General features: G+C 39.4%; 2 protein-coding genes across 3 annotated transcripts in view; one reads left to right on the forward strand and one right to left on the reverse strand.

The window, feature by feature from the left end:
• The first annotated feature begins 495 nt into the window (after nt 1–495).
• LOC146478817 (uncharacterized) lies at nt 496–9355 on the forward strand. The gene is made up of 6 exons (XM_085111582.1): nt 496–773; nt 2906–3123; nt 4601–4938; nt 6548–6965; nt 7748–7973; nt 8377–9355. Exons 1-6 carry the CDS (start codon nt 569–571, stop codon nt 8547–8549), a joined length of 1578 nt encoding a protein of 525 aa, XP_084967708.1. The 5' UTR covers nt 496–568; the 3' UTR covers nt 8550–9355.
• Nucleotides 9356–9381: 26 nt separating this feature from the next.
• Nucleotides 9382–19251, reverse strand: part of LOC146478818 (ATP-dependent RNA helicase DDX24-like) — a 36959-nt gene continuing 27089 nt past the window's right edge. The window contains exons 7-17 of one of the 2 annotated variants that reach the window (XM_085111581.1): nt 19207–19247; nt 17659–17772; nt 16980–17101; nt 15531–15700; nt 14823–14934; nt 14375–14492; nt 14063–14159; nt 12700–12777; nt 11958–12022; nt 10571–10669; nt 9382–10011 (exon numbers count right to left, since the gene is read on the reverse strand). In XM_085111581.1, the coding sequence (XP_084967707.1) occupies nt 9920–10011; nt 10571–10669; nt 11958–12022; nt 12700–12777; nt 14063–14159; nt 14375–14492; nt 14823–14934; nt 15531–15700; nt 16980–17101; nt 17659–17772; nt 19207–19247 (1108 nt within the window). In that variant the 3' untranslated portion in view covers nt 9382–9919. The remainder of the gene's footprint in view (nt 10012–10570; nt 10670–11957; nt 12023–12699; nt 12778–14062; nt 14160–14374; nt 14493–14822; nt 14935–15530; nt 15701–16979; nt 17102–17658; nt 17773–19206; nt 19248–19251) is intronic. The other variant, XM_085111580.1, reaches the window with a different exon arrangement.

Consider the following 19251-nt stretch of genomic DNA (forward strand, 5'->3'; position numbering starts at 1 on the left):
CCAATCTCGTGCCCAGAGTCATCAGCGGTTGGTCGCCAGGAGAGAGACTGGGAAGATCCCATTTTTTTTTGGACTGGCTGCACCATTAGGGCTTGGCTTTGTTTTACGCCAGAAATCTTGCGGTGAAAAAATTCCAGTTAACCCAGTGTCTCTCCTAGTGACCAACCTCTCCGATCCGCTACGATCTTTTGGTCAGGGGTAACGGCGCTGGCCATGGTTACTCTCGGTTACTCAGTCCCCCTTTACTGATGAATTCACCGTGATTTCACTTTTTTTTATTATTTATCTCTTCGTTTACGAATTCCAGGTAATCAGCAACAGCGGAGTCTCTGCGCTGCAAATGCAGATCCTATCCGGCTTCCTAAGAAAGCATCAGCATTTTTCACCAAAATTCATGAGGGTGGGGAGGGGACAAATCGTAGCGCTCTTTCCATGGCAACCTAATGACAACAGCCTCAATCACATGCACAAGCAACAAAATTCCAATATGGCGGACGCTGAATGAGTGACTTTTGAAGTGTGGTGTGAATTGTTTATAAGTCTTTTGATATAATTTTTACCCGATTCAATGAATATAAAACTCGCAGGATCCGAGGAATGTGAAGAGAAGGAATTCAAACTGCCCAGAACTCGCAATCTTCTCCCATCGAAGACATACCGCGAGAGTATTAAGAGATGGGGAAAACCTTCAGAATTGAGCAGAAGACGCGTAATAATTGTCCCTTCCATAAAATGCCCGGCTAGAGATGTTTCGGCGACAACTGTGAGCCAAGGTAAGAAGGCAGATAATATCGGATGATTGGGAAAAATTAACGAACACCATCCGAAGTCTTGTTTGTATGAGCGTATACAGTCTGAGCTAGTAAACACAAGCCAGAATTTAGTTGGTAAAAATTTTAGCGCGCTTTTAAACTGTTTTAAAACAAAGCTTCGTCCAGGTCTTCAATAATGGTTTCTTATTGTCTCAATGTGTGCATGCGGATAAGCTAAACATTATTCACTGTTGACCCGATCGTCAAATGACTTTATTTTATACAGTCAAGAGACATAATTTGTCTGCACGCCGAACTTGGGCAAGCATCTTTAGTTTCCCTGATAATTTTTCTCGGTGTAAATAAAGTCAAACAGATTAACTCATCATCTAGATGTAACTACTGTATGCCCAGTAGGGTTGCTCTCGCTCTCCTCCCAATTATATAACATAGGCCTCTTTTGCACTGGAACAGTCAGCCGGTCTGTATAGGAGAGAGGGACTCCATTTAAGGTGGCCGAACACAGTTTTCTAGTATACAGGTGTTGGGAAACATTATTTGAAAACTACGTACTTCTGAGAACCCGAAATTAGCATGGTGCAAGATTAACAAAGAAGGAATAAATTTTGATACTTCTTGTTGAGCAAAGTGTCGTTGCCATGGCAACGCAGCAAGCTATTAACCGTCCACAAATAATGGTTTTCCTTAATTTTTAGAAAATGCACTCGTTAGATTTTTTCCATTTTTTGTATCCAGAAAAAGTCACAAAATACTGACATAGTGATGCTGCTTTCATGTTATTTTAACAGAGAGATCTCCTGTAAATGTTGGTTTTGCACTTTAATGTTTTTTGAAGATACCCTCTGTTAGATTTTGCTTTTGGTTTGTAGGCGAGTTACGCTTTTAGAAAACTACTGTTTTGTCAAATTTCACGAAATTCTAACGAGCGGTTCCTTAGAAAACAGTTCATTTCCATTAAAACAACCAATCACAATTTTTTGGTCAAATGCGCATGCGTGGCTTTTAATTAGGTTTTCTCAGCAAAGATGAAAAGCGTACAAAAAGGCTTAGCTCATTGCGAACTCACTTTCTTTGTTTGGCGATAAATGAAGAAGGATTCACAAACGAGAAACTGAGTTATTTTAAGAGCAAAACTTACCTTTGTGATCCATTTGGTATAAAATCGAGGGATCGATAGTATTTGCTTACCACAACCCTAGCGCGCGCTTAATAGCATCACTAACAGAATCTGTAAGGCGCGCGCAAACTGTGTTCGGCCACCTTAAGAGGTGGGAAATATCGTCATCTCTCTTTGGTGTATAAGTTGTGGATTTTGGTATACGCCAGGGAGTGAATGCAGATATATGTTGTCATCAAGGTATCATTGATAGTTTCAAATGCAGATGATGGTATCTAGACCAGGCAATCAGACGTGAGATATATAAACAACCATTATTTATCAGTGCCATTAGTAAACATCAATACTGGTGTTCCCCCAGGAGTTTGATTCAAATTTCCGACCAGCCTCCCCACTTGGAAACTGTCTGCTTAGTTTTTTCTTCTTGATGTACAAACTGACGCCAATGTTTCAGATAACTTTCAGAGTCAGTGTCGACGAAGAATTTTTGAGGGGTCAACAAATCAGGTTCTCTCCAAATTCAATTTGTCAGGTCAGGAATCCAGTTTTCTTGGGTTTTTTAAGATCCCTCTCTTGAGAATCATGTATTAATAATTTATGACACAGGCATTCTCTGAAAAACAAATCTGAGTGCTCTATATCAGGAGTGAGACGAATCTAAGACCATCCGATTACTAGTTCAGATGCTCTACCACTGAGCTACAGGAGACTCGTGGGAGCTAAGGCCATTAAACTAGGTTCATGGGTTCTGAAAAATATTCATCTGGATGGTTGATCTGTCTGACTGCTCGCTTTATACCCAGACACATTTCATTTCAGACAGACTCTACAAAAATAATCTGGTTTAGGATTTTTCGATATTTATTAAATTACGCGGTTTTAAATTTATTTAGCTCTGTACAATTCTTTCACGTACATGTTTGCTCGCAGTGAAAGCTGTTGGTAATAGTTCTTTTTCTTCATCATTCTGACTATAAAATAAATATTTATGGAACAAAGTTTTTATGATTTCTAGACAAGAATGCTCAACATGGCTCAGAAACTGACAGCTTTGACTCTCAAGTTGCAAGTTACAAGAGAAGATTACAGGAACGCAAGAAGATCCGCGGAATTTTAAACAACTGTGGCCTAAAACAGGACTGGCTTGAAAACAAGACTGCTAAAACAGAATTGGAAAACAGAGTGCTGAAAAGAATGATACTGAAAGGACGACCTGAGATTACCATTAAAGAGGTATTAACTTAAGATGCACTATCATCATAGAGTCCTAAAGGGATGACATATTAATAACAATGATGATGATGATGATGATGATGATGATAACATTTTTAGAGTTTCAGTGTACCTGTACAATATGATTTTTCTAAGTGAACATTAGGATTTAGGGCTTTGATTAGAAGTTAGTGATTAGTTGTTACGGTTTACATGTAGTCTTCGCATGGTTGGCTACGGTTTGCCGCCCAACCATCGTTTGCTTAGGTTCTGGGCATCCAGAAGTTTACACTGCCTTTAATAGCAATAAATATTTTGTTACATGATATCACACAAATTAACATACTACCTAACTACATAATCAAATGTGCATTTACAATAAAACTATACAACTGCCAATTAATACTAACTAAACTTGTATGGATATAATGATATCATGGGATCTAAAATTTGTGAAATTATAAAATTTGATGAGTTGTTAGTCGGGGTGTATACGTATCATGGAAAACCACTGGAAAGTTACATGTATGAAATTTTGTTCCAGGCCTGGAAAGTCATGGATTTTAATTGTGGGCCATGGAAAGTCCCTGAAAATTATGTATTTGAAAAATGTACATGTAACTACAGTCGAAGCTCTCCTTGCGACCACTCTTGTAAGCGACCAGCTCTAGTTACGACCACCATTGTGAAACCCCGTTTGAATAATGTCCCTTAATATCTGTGATCAAAAGCTCTCATAAGCGATTGCTACCATAAGCGACCAGGACCTACTTTTGGGAATAACCAACTGGTCTTTTCCTTTGTTTTTAAGCTTTCGTAAGCGACCACTCAAAGATTCTGATGCTTATTACGGCATAAGTGTACACTTCGTAATTACATTTACAGTAATATAGCACTGCCTAATAAGTGCGTAGATAAAGATCTTGAATCTAAAATTCAAGATAATTTACGGCTGGATCGAGAGTGTTATAAATACCCTGAGACAGAGGTAGAGAGCTTATAATGCTGAAAGCTTGGGTAAGTGACCAGCTTCTATTGTTTCAGCTTTTGGTCGCTTACGGGATTGCATTCTTGTAAGCAACCAGCTCTTAAGTTATGACCACTTTTTCCAATTCCCGAGGTGGTGGCTTACAAGAGCTTTGACTTTAATAAAAAAGGAATTAAAAGGGAAGAAGATAAACATTAAAAAGACTGCTCTTTTAGGGCTTAATTAACTTGCATGCTATAGACCCTTATCACCTGGCGGCCATGTCTCGGGGTAATAAAAACCTTTGTTTTTGCACAGCAAGCCTCGGCCAGACGCGAATTCAGTGTAAGGCTTACTGTGCAAAAACAAAGCTTTTAATTCTCCTGAGGCTCAACATGGCCGCCGAGTGATAAGGGTCTATTGATAACATACTGCTGTAAAATTGAAAACCACTCTTGACTAGTTTTATTATTGAATTTATTAAAAAACATTAACTTGCCTTTTGTTTTACATGTACTTCTTTAAAACAAGACACCCACCCCACCCCCTGTGATTGAAGAGGATACCCTAGTAACAGGGGAGGACAGGGGAGTGCCCACTATTCGCCAGCCCTCCCCAGCTGCCTTGGCTGTCATCCAGGACTACTTGGAGCGTAAGAGGCTTCGTTTGCTGGACCTCTTTGCACAAGCAGATAAGGACAAGAACTGGGTAGTTTCACGGCAGGAGTTTAGGAACATCATCCGATCATGGCACATCCCGCTGACGGAGGTTGACTTGGAGGATTTGATAATGGCTCTAGATAGAGATAGCAGTGATGCCCTGGATTACAGAGAGCTGGCTGTAGGAAGACAGTCATACTTAGAACAAAGGTTAGGAGTCAGACTGTTTCTGAGCTCAGTAGCTTAACATATTAGCATTAGTAATAATGTCAAACATGAGGAAGTGTTTTATCTGATTTCCAAACACTGAGAAATAGGTAGAAAAAACAAGGCACAGCCGAGTATTTTAAACCAACTTTGATGTGTTTGGAAATGGGATGAAACGCTTTCAGAAGAACTAGAGATATGATTCAAAAATTTGGGAAACTTTGTAAGTTTTTTAGATCAGTTTTAAGCCTTTTTACCAATTATAATCTTAAACACTGATCGCCAAAAGAGCAATATATTTTGAAGTTAGTACGCAACTTAAGCAGTTGCGAAAAGAAAGCCTGAGGTCATGGGTTCAAATCCTGTTCAAGCCTGAATTTTTTTCAGGCTTTCTTTTTGCAACTGCTTAGTTGTGTACTAACTGCCGGGATCTTTTTTCTTATTTTAGCTCTTTTCAGTGTTTGAAACTATTAAAAAAATATATTTATTTAATAATTCTTAGAAAAAATCAAAGCAAAAGTTTACAAAATTTTATGATAATTAAGACACCTTTTCAAAACTTCAAAACTTCTTCATGGTACAGGTAGTGATTTCCTTTGTTTGATCATAAGAATAGTATTATCAATAAGTTTGAGGAACAGTCATTTACATTGTGTATCCAATCATGTCTCTGTACTCATCATCGTAAAACCCAATGGGAAGGACTTTAGGCATACATGTATGTTGAAGCAACAATAATTCTAAAATGCTTTAAAATATAAAGGAATGTATGGCGTTTTTTTCCAAATTTAAGCTTATTATCTCTGAAAAATATGTGGTTACCCCCAATTTTCTTTTTGGATACCAAGGGCACTTGCTAACTTCTGCTTTCTCCACATAGTTTTAAACCATGCAAAAATATCCCTGTATTTATTTAGCAGACACCACCCGTAGGAAACGCGAGTATCTCAAGATGCACAGAACATATGTGCAGGAACAAAAGTAGGCACCGTCCTTAAGCAGAAAAATGTAAATAGGAAATTGTGGGGACCTTGGTGACTCAGATAAGAAGTGGCTATGCTGCTGATGCTGATGGATCCTTAGATGTCACCTAAAATGTAACCTGAAAATTAAATTTGCACTCTCTTTACTTTAAAACTTGTGATCGTTCCAACTGATTTCATTTACACATTGTGACCTTAAATTTTTCAGGAAACGTTGTTCCAATGTTTTATCCACTACTTTGCACTTCATTTACAATCAAAACCTATGATAAATTATAGGCAAGGTTTCTGTTTTTATTTCTAAACAAAGTGCATAGCAGTGGATCAAAGTTTCCTGAAGGAATCAAGTCCATGTGCAAGAACTACAGTGAATCTGAGCTAAAACACTGAAAAATCAATCTGAAATTTATTTATTTATTTATTTATTTATTTATTTATTTAATTCAATATTTATCCAGGGGCATCCAATTTAGCAGAGCTAGTTTAAATGGAGCCCTGACAGCACAAGACAAAATACAAAACAAATGCAATTTTTCACTGAGCCCTTGGCCTTCCATTGCTATAAAAGAGGTCCACAGTCCATTCATGGTGCAGGAACTAATGCTTGTCAACATTCTATATTTCTTCAGGGTTAACAAGCAGACTGGAGAGTTCCTTCATGGTCCTGCTAACACCAAATCAGCAAAAAGACCAGAAACAATTCCAGAAGAACCAGAACCAGCTGTGGATCCTTCTCAAGAAAAATGGGGCAGCTCAGGAACACAGAGGCCAGGGTCTCCACAGAGACCTACATCCCCTCAAAGACCTCCCTCAGTGTCATGGAGCCCTGCCCAACAGAGACCCTCGACTTCCCCTCAGAGAGCCTTTTCACCCTCTCCAGGCCAGCCCGTGCCTTTTGTTGGACAAAGACCCGATTCTGAGCCCCAGGCACGAGGGTCACGCCCTTATTCCCCCTCTAGTAGTAGTGACCGTAGTTTGTCACCGACTCTGTTGGAAATTCCTCCTTTTCAATTGTCAGAGAAAGTGGAACAGTTGACCCAAGATGAGGTATGTTGATTTTGTTTCTTTCTTGCCTGCGTAGCTGGAATCCGGTCGTTTCGCTCGAAAGTCAATTCGCCCAATGTTTTTATACGTGGTGTAATAAAACTTAAATTGGGAAAAAACTAGAAGACATACAAGTAAATTGCGATGGATAAAACGAGCAGGAAACCTCAGTACAAATAATTGTAAAACCAAACTGAGAGGTCCTTGTATAAAAACCTTGACGCGCCGAGTTTTTTCCGAGATCTTACGGATTTACCTACATGTGACATGAAGAGGAAAAGTTTTGCACTTAGCCTCGCTTTCATAACGAGGCTCACAGCAACTCGAAAATGCTCTATTTAATACTTTACAGACTTTATTTGAAACATTTGGTAAATTTGTATCTAAGTATCCCGTTCGTACAACAATTATTTCTGGGGAGATTAGAAAATGCTATGAACTGAACTTCCAAATTTAGTCAAGAATAAGCCACAATCAGTTTTGACCAATAGTCCATTTTACAGTTGTGTGCTTAGTGACTTGGCCTTGGATTGTAAGCAGGGCTGGGGTGACCTTGTGTTGATACAAACCTCATTGCTTTTCATATGTAGATCATGCTGTTCTTATGCTAACTAGTTTGCATTTACATATGAAAAGCAGTGAGGTCTGTATCAAAACAAGGTCACCCTCAGCCTCGCTTCCAATCCAGGGCCAGGTCACAAAGCACACAACGGTAAAATGGTCTATTCAAGGTATGAACTTAAAAAAAAAGTCTGGTATTAACATGACAGCAACCTCTCTTGCAGATAAAAGACAGACGCTCGAAGAAACAGCAGAAACGGAAAGAGAAAGAGAAAAAGCAAAGGAAGAGGGTACCCCCAGAGAAAGTGACCGTCGTGCCATCTACCATGGGGGGTAGGTTAGGGGAGATGGTGGACAGGTATCGCAGGATGACCATGAAGGAATATAACGACGTGGTAGAGCTGTGTCAGATGCATGGAGTGCAGGTCAGCAAGGCACTGCTTGGACGAGGTGAGTTTTGTTTGTAGTTGATTTACGGTGCCATCTAAACTGCGAGGAGTTTTTATTTTTCTTCAAAAATATAGAGTTCTAAAGTGTGACGTCACAAATATTTGAGTTTTTTAAATTATGGGATTTGTTAGTGTATTCAGAAAGAGTATAATGAAAAATGCCCACTTGCCAAAAATAAGCATCTTATTGCAATTTGGGGGCGAGATTTTAGCTCTGTTATGCCTTGATGACTCCATACAAATCCTTCTAATTTTGTCTTAGTTCTTATGTTTGGAACTGAGCCAAAATTAGAAAGATTTGTATGGAGTCACCAGGGAATGAGCGGAATTGATGTTATCTCAATCTTTCAGGAAATTCAGACAGTTTCATCTGTTAACTGCATTTTTGGTGTCTTGTCTTTCAGTTCTGCTTCAACCTGAAGACACTCCACTGTCACAAATAAAACTGAGAGCAAGGAAACCTGGGCTCTTTTCAATATCCACCAGGCACCACATGCCCGCCTCTAAACACCAGTCTTCCGCGGCCGTTACCAGCTTACGACGTTCGAAGTTTAGAGACCCGGGCCCTAGCACGTGACATATGCACATTTGTAAATACAAACATAGTAGTATTGTAGTGTTTAAAAGACTTTATTTTTTGTCACAGAAATTTGTAAAATGTTACATTTATTATACAGATATGCAAATATGAACTCTTGTACTGTAAAAATTAGTCATTTTTGTGTTCTTTAGCCCGAGAAATAAATAACGACAGATGTTCTAAACAATTTGAAAAGTAATCTGTCAATAATAATCGTAAAGTACACGTTGGTGTTAAAATGTTTATTCAGAGTTGCGTGATTTTACCTTTAGCCATTTTGAACTGTTTGCCAAGTCTTTCGACATCTTGCTGTTAGGTTTCTTTATATTTCCATAGACCTATCGACTGCATGTGCGCATGAGCATGACTATTCGCCAAATAATAGGCCAATTTCCGAGTTGCTTTGAATAAACCTCATTATGAAAGCGAGGCTACGTGCAAAATTTGTTATCATGAAGATTATATTTTATTCATATGCAGACAAAACCAATTCTATATGAAAAGCTTTGCACTTGCTCTCATAACTAGGCTCACAGCAACTAATGGAAGTGGGCTATTCAAAATGGCGTTCACTGAGGAATGTAATCGGGAAAAGGTGTGTTTGGTGAAGAGACAAAGCTAAAAGAAAGTGGGAAGGATGCGCTAAGAGGATATTTTGGAATGAACTATATTGCGGTGATTATTTTGATCCTTCTTGTGGTTTTCAGAACTTGTCAGTCAATCCACTGTGCAGAAAAAAATGGCGTCTGAACATTTTACCACAATACTTTGTGAACCTAATACAGCCAATAGGCACATAGCCATATTTTTAATTTTTATGGCAAAATTTGCCCCTGTACTAGCAACATTGTGTATGCTAGGTTTGTAGTTGTTAAAACTTTTCTGTGTATTTATATAAGCGTTTTTAGGGATTTCGCACCCTAAGAATTATGGGTAAAATGTACCATTCACCATCTTTTTCGATACAGTGGATTCACATGTGCAAGTTACCTGCAAATACGGCGTAACTACCAAGCCTTTTAAAGAGCGTTCTGTTGTTCTTCAGTTAATTTCAGAGTCAATAATCATTGAAACTGCTAATGTAATCCTGCGCCCGTTTCTGGCTTACACAGCGTAGTCTTCCTTACAGTTTCGCCACCAAACCTTCCAATCCCTCGTAACATTTCCACCGCCCGTGGGCGACAGCACTTGTGGATCCTCAAGGCGGTCACATGTTATTCAACTGTCCTTTGACATCCCAGCCTTCAACTACCGAACTGTTCATTTGGTGAAACACTTGGAAAATCCAGCTGACTCATTTAATCTCCCAATTGATAGCATTTTCCTTGTGTCGCTTTGCGTCTTTCAGTCTTCACCTGATTTCGCTTTCACCTTGTGGATCTTTTGGCCTTCTTTTGTCGTTTCTTCCTTTTCACTTCTTCCACCGCTACCTTCCCACTATCCTCACAACTTGTTTCAGCTTATGAATGCAAAAGAGAGAGAGCAGTTTTAACAACCGTTTTAAAAAAGCGCCTTTACTTGTTTACTTATCGTTAAATTCTGAATAAACGCTCCACAATCCTTCCATAGAAAAGGCAACCCCCCCTCCCCCGCTTCAACCCGATTTTAGTTCGACTGTTAAGACGTGAAAGCACAGGGTGCTTTCTATTAAGCCAAATTTTACCGGTTTGAAGGTTGCGTGCGACATTGCAAGGTTACCCCCAATTTTCTTTTTGGATACCAAAAGCACTTGCTAAGTTCTGCTTTCTCCTCATAGTTTTAAACCGGGCAAAAATATCCCTGTATTAGTACGCACCACCCATAGGAAACCTGAGTATCTCGAGATGCGCAGTAACAATAGTAGGCACCCTCCTAAAGCTACTTTATTGCCAAAGTCAACCAATACTAAAACGCAAAATTCCCTCCAAAATTAAGAAGCCCCTCCCCACCCTACCCCCCCCCCCCCCCGAAAATAAGCCCCCTTTCAACAACAGAAGCCCAGTGCATATATTGTACAACAGTAATGTAATGTAATTTACCTTTGATCCCGGGAATCAGCAGGGTCCCGCTCTTCGTAGGATACTTTCCGCTAAATCCAGCAGGTATTAATGGCGTCTTCACCAAACTGGAGAGTTCAGCTGAGGAAAAGGAAAAGTAAAATATCGTGAAAAATTACATTATGGAACAACTGCAAAAGCGATAAGTGAGTTTGTAAAATGTCAAAACCAGCCTTCGAGCTGGCTCCATGCCAGCGTACACCTGAGGGGCGCCCGAGCACGAAACCTCCTATCAATTTACTTGAAATTCTCGCCGCTTTCTTCTTGGACTATGAGTAGTTGTCTTATTTTTCTCAGGGCGAGTGGAGTGAGCGAAATACACGAACGCGCGCAAAAATCCTCCCCCTCCCCACTCCCCCTCCTCATGGAGACACCACGCGCGTTTGTCCACGCAGGAGGCAATTTTGCCGCTATTTGCGTGGTGAGCTCACTGTTGTTTTCTAGTGCGTCTAGTTTTCACATCTCTTGTGCAAGACTGTGACATTGCACGCTGGCAAAACGAAAGGTTTTTTCGCTAAACCTAAGTTACAATGCAGTATACAGCTATTTCAATTAACGTTGTCGGTTCAAAGCATAAAGCTAAAAGACAAGACCGAAAGTTTACGTGGGATTTTTATGAATAAATTTATCAAAATCAGTCATGCCTGGAGAAAACTATAGGTTGTAATTAGCAGTAAAATGACCTGCACGTGCAGGGATGATTTTGATGAAATTATTCATAAAAAATAATCCCACAAAACATTGCGGTCTTGTCTTTTAGCTTTATTTTGATCCGACAACGTTAATTGAAATAGCTGTAAACAGTGAGTTGTAATACACTACTAGAAATTTCTCTTCGCTCTTTTAGCTCTTCACACAGCTATCCAGAAAGAGACTGCCAACAATCTAGAGCTGCAAGCTAAATAGACCTTAGAGCGGTTTTCATTGAGTGTCGTAAAACCAAAACCAGAGTAATTACTCTGGCCAATCACAACAGATGCAAACAGCGTAATGAACCAATCAGAAATCGATGCAAATACATGTAACCAGCGCCAAGCGCGGGAAAACGCGTTCGGGTAACGCACGATTGGTTTTGGTTTTGCTGCTGATTGGTTGAGATCGTGGCGCGTATTTTGCTGGCCAATCACAGAGCAAAGTAAAGCAAAACCAAAGCAAACGTGAAATTACTTTCGACACTCAATTGAAATCGGCTCTAATGGTATTCTCGTCATTAAACTGAATCCAGTTTGCACACGAGACTCAAGCAAAGGGAATCTTCACAGGCAAATATATATTTTTAATATATTCCCCTGCAAGGGCCTCCACTGCAAGCTGCTAGATCCACATCAATACCAAGAATACAGAAATTGTTTATTGGAATGCTCAGTACCTTTCATTTGCTTCAGCTTTTCCTGTCTCTCTTTCCTTTCTCCTGAATCTCCAAGATCTTCTAACCTGTATGGGTGCTCGTCAAAGGCAAATAACTAGTAAGGAAGAGTTTTGCTGCCAGGGGTTGCCGCAGTGATATGGTGACTTTATTCGTAAAAAGCTGTAGTATAACTATGAACTCTGGAAGTACACAAGGCAAAATCCGACGAAAGAAAACATGAGACCGACGGCAAGCGCGGGAAAATACACGGGCAGCCGGCAGAAATCATATACAGGCCACGTGGTTGAGTTTTAAAAATCTTTGTTTCTGATTGGCCAATAATTTTTTATTGAATTTAAGTGAACACATGAAATGCCACGCATATGTTTGAACTGTGGGTCACAGATGTATTTAAGGGCGCGGTTTTCCGGATATTCCAAAATCAATATACCTCGAAATAATTATTAAATGTTATTCTTCTAAAACATTAATAAGAATTCCACACGTTTACCTCAGCCATTTGGATATGTTTTCTTTACCGGGCAACAGATACAACATACATTTTTCAAAATACACAAAATATGGCCCCCCCAAAAAGCGCGCCCTAAAAGTTTCTTTCGTTGGTAATGGTTGGAACATACTCAATGTAAGAGTTTTTGAACAGCGCGTGGGGAGAACTATAGAATTTAATCAACAACCACTTTACTGACATATACTTTGTCAATCTTTGCAATAATCCCTTTTGAACTTCACAAAAGGATACAAATCTTCGTCAACTTCAATATCCATAGCTTTGGCGGAGGCAAGAATCCAGTCATTGCCAGATTTCTTCCGTCTAAATCTACAAAACAACACATGATAAATGAATAAATAAACAAAAGGAAACACAAATGAGGGGAGGTGTCCTAGTGCCTTAGCGATTAGGGCGCTGGAGGGCCCGGGTTCAAGTCCCACTCTGACCACTTGGATTTGTTTCACGGTAGCCCCGTTTTCAAATCCAAGGCCACGCTTTGTAAATGGCCAACTGGTTTGCTTCCAACTAGCTGGGATTTTTAACAAATGTTATGTTCAGTTTGTATATTTTTCATTGATTTATAGTGTCCTCAATTTGCGCTACAGTGCTAAATACTTCACGCTTAAAGGCGCATTGTTAAGGAGATTTTGCTGTATATTTGGCAATGACAAAGAACCACTTCTTTAACATGAAATTGCCCTTAGAGCACCGAAAAGAAAATATGAAAGGATTTATCAGAGGAAGAATAAACTATAAACTACAGTTTTCAGCGATTTCTCCAAAACTCATAGGAGGAACTTGAAAAAACTGGCCAACTTTTTCAGTTGCAATCCATTTCCATCCTATCCATCCGTAGACAAAAATGATTAATTTTAATTCCTGTACACTAGTAGGGTTATTTTTAACAAAGTTGAACCATTATTTTATCGTCTCCATTGATACATATAGGTTTTTTCGCCATTCAAAATGACACTAAAATTAGGTGACACTGTCCCTTAAAATGAAGCCATTTATTTTTATTTTATTCCAATGAATGAGCAGCTCGTTCCCAATAAGTGACAGTCTGTCGTATAAGGTGGTTTTTACTTTGAGTCTGTAGATGAAATCCTTATGCGTTACCTTTAAAACGAAAGCTAATTTCAGCAGCATTTTGTGTATAACATAAGAACACGAGCAGCAAAGCTTTATCGGGATTTAGAACCACGAGGCGCAGCCGACTGGTTTTAGACCCGATAAAACACGTGCTGCGAGTTTTTTGAACGGCTTCAAAAACATTCCTGGAAAATCGTGTGTCAAGAGAGTTTATAACAATGATACTTTTGTGAACGTTGGAAATTAGCATACGAGAAAAACATTAAACACCGCATACTTATAAGGAGGTCTGAGGTTTTATCGGGTTTTAAAACCAATTGCACGTGATGTTTTATCAACCATTTGATAGGTCAATGGGCTTATGAATTATTAATGAGTTTTTGAAGAAATGGTACTAACAGTACTTTTTTTCCAATTTTTATGCAAGCGAAATTTTCAGAAGTTTTCCATATTAGTGTTGTAGTGTTCTTAGAGTCATAGGGACATGTCCACAGCATTTTGCTGATCGTCTTTTACTTACATGTGTTCTTCCTTGTCAATTTGTTTAGCAAGCGAGATTCTTTTTCGTATGGAAGACATGAAAGCTACGTCAACAGGGAAGGAGTCGAGGTCGCTTCCTGGAACAAAAAAGTAAATAAACAGGAAATAAATGAAGATTTGTGAAAACGCGAATATTAGGTTGGAACAAAGAAAATCTCTGATACCCGACGCGATACAACCCATGATGCTAGGCCCTCTAAATTATTTGGGGCGAGATATCTCTTATTTGGGGGCTACAGGTCTGGGACGAAACGTCTTAGGTATGATTCGACCACAAATCCTCTTACCATACCTGCGTTGAGCGTCTTCATGATTTTCTTGTAAGATCCCAGTTCTTCCGGCCCCACAAGAACAACACTTAAACCTTCCCTGCTGGCTCTGGCCGTACGACCGCTACGGTGAATGTACAGCTGTAGAAACAACAAAGAAACAACATGAATATATTTATCGAAGCTACAGATCTGTATGAAAACCATTATTTATTACCTTATGTCTTCCAGCAGTTTCTCTCAGAATCCGTGAAGTACCTTTTCTCGAAGCAGGAAATTAACTTTGAAAAGACACAAAATTTTGGCTAACTGACAAGCAAACGACCTTCCATAACGTAGACCCTCGTTAGTCAGTGGGAAAAACGTCCAAAAAACCCGAAAAATTATCGGTGACTTAACGGACAGTTAACAGGAGTTTCAATCCTTGCCTAATCTTAATCACCCCACTACTACTGCTACGTTTCAACATACGTCAGGATCCTTGGGAACTTGATAGTGAATCACGTGCTCAACTGCTGGTATATCCAGACCCCTCGCGGCCACATCTGTAGCTAGAAGCAAACCCGTAGAACTTGACTTGAACCTGAAAAGCGGGAAAATGACAAATCGAGGTTAACATGAATATCGCGTTCCTGAGTATTCCTGTGTCACTCAACAAACAATACATCATTCTCACTTATTTAACAGGCTTAAAATAATTATACAGTCAACTCCCTTTATTGCGGACACCCTCGAGCGAGAGTCAGTGTTCACTGAAATAAATTCTCGCTATTACATAGCAGGAATTTATTTCAGTTAAACGTCTGTAATTTAACTTTGCCGCAAATTTAGTTGAATTGACTGTACCATCGCATTTATTCCATTGCGTATATGCCACACATTGACATTCAAACCCTAGCAGTATGCAGGATGTTTGTTTTATGAACCTAGTTTAATGGCCTTAGCTCCCACGAGTCTCCTGTAGCTCAGTGGTAGAGCATCCGAACTAGTAATCGGAAGGTCTTAGGTTCGACTCCTGATACAGCTGTAGGAGCACTTGGATTTCCTTTTTCAAAAGTATGCCTGTGTCACTCACTGAATAATACATCATTTTCATTGACCAAATTATTATCAAAAAGCGTCTTTTTAACTTATTTCGACAAAATTTAACGTTAAGTACAAGACACAATTTTGACTGACCTGTCCAGGTTCTTTAACCTCTGTCTTTGTTGCATGCTGGCGTGTAAAACCCACGGATCAAAGTTAAGCAGTCTAAACAATGACCCCAGTCTCCTAACACAGTCGACCGTATTGGAAAACACCAGCGTGCGGCCTGGGTAACGGGACAGGAAATAGTAAAGATACAGATCCTATAGAGCAAAGCAAGGGAGGAAGAGAAAATAAGATGACACAAGAACTAGAGCTTGTAGTAAGTGTGTGATTGTTGAAAACAGCACACTTAATAGACCCTTATCACTCGGCGGCCATTTTGAGTTTCGGGGAAAAAAAAGCTTTGTTTTTGCAAGAGAAGCCTCGGCCAGACGCAAATTTAGTGTGAGGCTTGCCATGCAAAAAAGCTTTTTATTCTCCTGAGACTCAACATGGCCGTCGTGTGAGAAAAGTCTATGAAGAGTCTCAAGGCTGATGAAGGGATTTTAACTCTTCGATTCTACATGTAGATGAAAATATTTAGTAAAAGGGTTGATTCAAACTCTGCTAGAGCTTGTGAAAATTGATGAGAGAAAAGGGCATGCAAGAACTGGTGGTTAAACACAAACGACACCAATTTTTCTTTCGGTTTGATAGCGTCTATTTCTTTCTTTCTTTGTTTGGGGGGGGGGGGGGTGGAGGGGGGAACTTAACTTTGAGCACTCTTCAACATTCAACACATAATTATGAGAACAATGAGAAAATGTCTGTTGACAATAAAAACCATTGACTCTTGTTTGAATGCAGTTTGAGGACGAGTGCATGGCTTTGCTAAAACATTGAGATTCCCACTCAACACTTTCCAGTTTGAATGACTGACAATCTGCCAAATGAATGGAATTTTCTTTCTTGGAACTGAAAATTTCATGCATCAACAGTACATGTAACAAACAAATTAATACAGTCACATGCTGATAAAGAAGACTATGAGTAGTCCATTTTTTTCTTAGGGATAGCAAAGTAGTGAACCGCGTAAACACACACAAAAATTGCCTCCCCATTTCTCTCTTCTTCCATATGGGGTGTCTTCTCATGGAAGGCAATTTTCACCCATGCTGACATATTTTGCTAATGCTTCACTATCCCAAGAAAAACAAGGGAGTACTTGTAGTCTAACTTACAATTATTCCACAAATGCGCGACCCAACTGTTATAGGCAATGAGGCGCATAGCGCCATGTTGGCTATATATAATCATCTCACACCCAACAAGCACGAGTGGAATAATTGGTTTATCAAAAACAACCGAGAAATATTGCGAGACCTTGCTGATTTCATTTTGAAAGAACTTGTAACCAGAAGACAACTTAATTGCAGCCATTTCTCAGGTATAGCATAATGGCTGACATACATGTACCATGGCCGCTAAGCCAATCAAAATTCTGGAATTGCATTAAACAATGATCATGTTTTTGATAATGATAAAGGTGCAGCAACAAACCTTTTCATCAAGGGAACAAGAAATCTTTGTCTCTGTTAGCGTTTGCACTGTTCCTCTCTTGTTTGTAACATCAACCACTTTACAACTGTTTTTATGCAGTCCAACTTTGTCCATTAACGACACTAAACACAGAGACAAAAGAGATTAGATTCTGCTTAAGTTAGCATAACACACTTGTAAGGCTGAAAATTATTAAGCATCCAAAGATTCTTTTAAATATCACTACTTGAGAGGAGCAGGGATGGCGCAGTGGTGAGAGCACTTGCCTCCCATCAATGTGGCCCGGGTTCGATTCCCGGACTCGGCGTCATGTGCGGGTGGAGTTTGTTGTTGGCTCTCATCCTTGCTCAGAAAGGTTTTTCTCTGGGTACTGCCGTTTTCCCGTCTCCTCAAAAAGCGACAATTTCCAAATTCAAATTCAATCTGGAGAGTGTCCCCATGCGGTAGAGAACATTTGATCATCTTGTCATGGAATTGTCCACTATACAATTTTACATTTATTTTTTTACTTTACAAAAACAAGTACACTGCACATGTACAGCTTAAGGAAATGATCACCAAAGATACAATGTCTTGATGTTAAAACAAAATTAATTCTCCCAACTAACACTGAAAGGAATATATTGAGACCAGTAAGGAGATTAAACATGTTGATACTGGGGCTTAAACAAGGACTTACCCAAGGCTTCTCCTTTTGTGACACTCTTTTCTTTTCCTTTTTTCTTGAATGATTTGGGAAGAGTCAAGGTCGCAGAGAAGATAAACTTCTGCAGGGTTTTCTTGGCAGCAGTATCTTTATGGGACAGAGATTGAAATGGTGTTAGACATTTACAATCATCTGCATGAACACAAAAAGGAACAAATACCAGAATTACTACTTAAGGGCATGTTCTTTTGGGACTATTCCAGAATAGGAATACTCGGAATAGACGGCATTTGTGTTCTTTTGGGAGCTATTCCGGTTTCAGCATGAATGGAGTATCATTCTGTTTATTCTGCTCCCGATAGCAGAATGAACAGAATGGAAGGAATATGGTTTACTTGGAATATAAAGCATACGCTTTCTTTTGGGAAATTTTTTGCGTGAAATCCTACGTGGCTAGTCATGTCGGTCACAGCTGGCTTTTGGTTGAAACCTTGGATACGAGCATGTTTTTGGCAACACCATGCACTGTGCAAAGCACTTTAAAGTACAAAAAGTTTTCCTACATCTTCTGCAAAGCTCTGAAAAATCAAAGATATGGCCGAAAAGCTGGTTAGTTATATATGGCAAACACATTTTGGCCATGTTCGCTGGCACTAAATTGGGTGCGCAGACATAGTAGTTCTCAGGTCACCTCCGCCATGGGTATTCCATTTCCAGATTTTAGAAGCGTTCTTTTTGAAATTGAAATTTCGTGTATTCTGTTATTCCTAAAGTGGAATAGGAACAGCTAGAATAGCCCCAAAAGAATGCACCCTAATATTAATCAGATGTGTTTTGGTTTATACTACACTAAACAGCAATGGAATAACCCTTATTATTAAAAACTGCATCATTGTATAATGCAATTCGAGGGATTTGATTGGCTTAGCGGCCATGGTATATGAGCAATTATACCATGGCCGAGAAATGGCGACCATTAAATTGCCTTCTGGTCGCTCTTGCACAGCGAAATCAGTAAGTTCTAGCGATATTTCTCGGTTGTTTTTAATAAAACAATTATTCCACTTGCGCTTGTTGGATATGAGATGATTATAGCCAACTCGGCGCTACGCGTCTCGTTGGCTATCTATCATCTCATATCCAACGCGCGCTCGTGGAATAATTGTTAAATAGAGTACTAAGTGTGATGTCACAAATATTTGAAGTTTTGAAATTATGGGATTCATTAAGATGATCAGAAAGAGCATGATGACAAAAATTAATGCCTACTTGCCAAAAATTGGAATCTTACTGCAATTTGGGGATGAGACATTAGCAGTCTGTTTTGTTCTGATGACACCATACAAATCCTTCTAATTTTGTTTAGAACTTGTATGGAGTCATCAAAGTACCACAGTGCTAATATATCTCACCCCCAAATGGCAAGAAGATGCTGATATTTGGAGAGCAGACATTTTTCATCATCCCCGTGCTGAATATCTTGAAGTGAATCCCACAACTTCATAAATTTAAATCTTGGGATGTCATCACTTCAGAACTCTGTTTCACATGTATGCAAAATGACGGCAAAAATAACTTTACTTGTGATTGGTTGACCATCCTCTTGGTGTTCTCTGCTGCTGCTGT

The sequence above is a fragment of the Pavona decussata genome, unplaced genomic scaffold, assembly GCF_977016875.1.
Source record: "Pavona decussata unplaced genomic scaffold, jaPavDecu1.1 SCAFFOLD_62, whole genome shotgun sequence".
In the NCBI taxonomy this organism is placed as follows: Eukaryota; Metazoa; Cnidaria; class Anthozoa; order Scleractinia; family Agariciidae; genus Pavona; species Pavona decussata.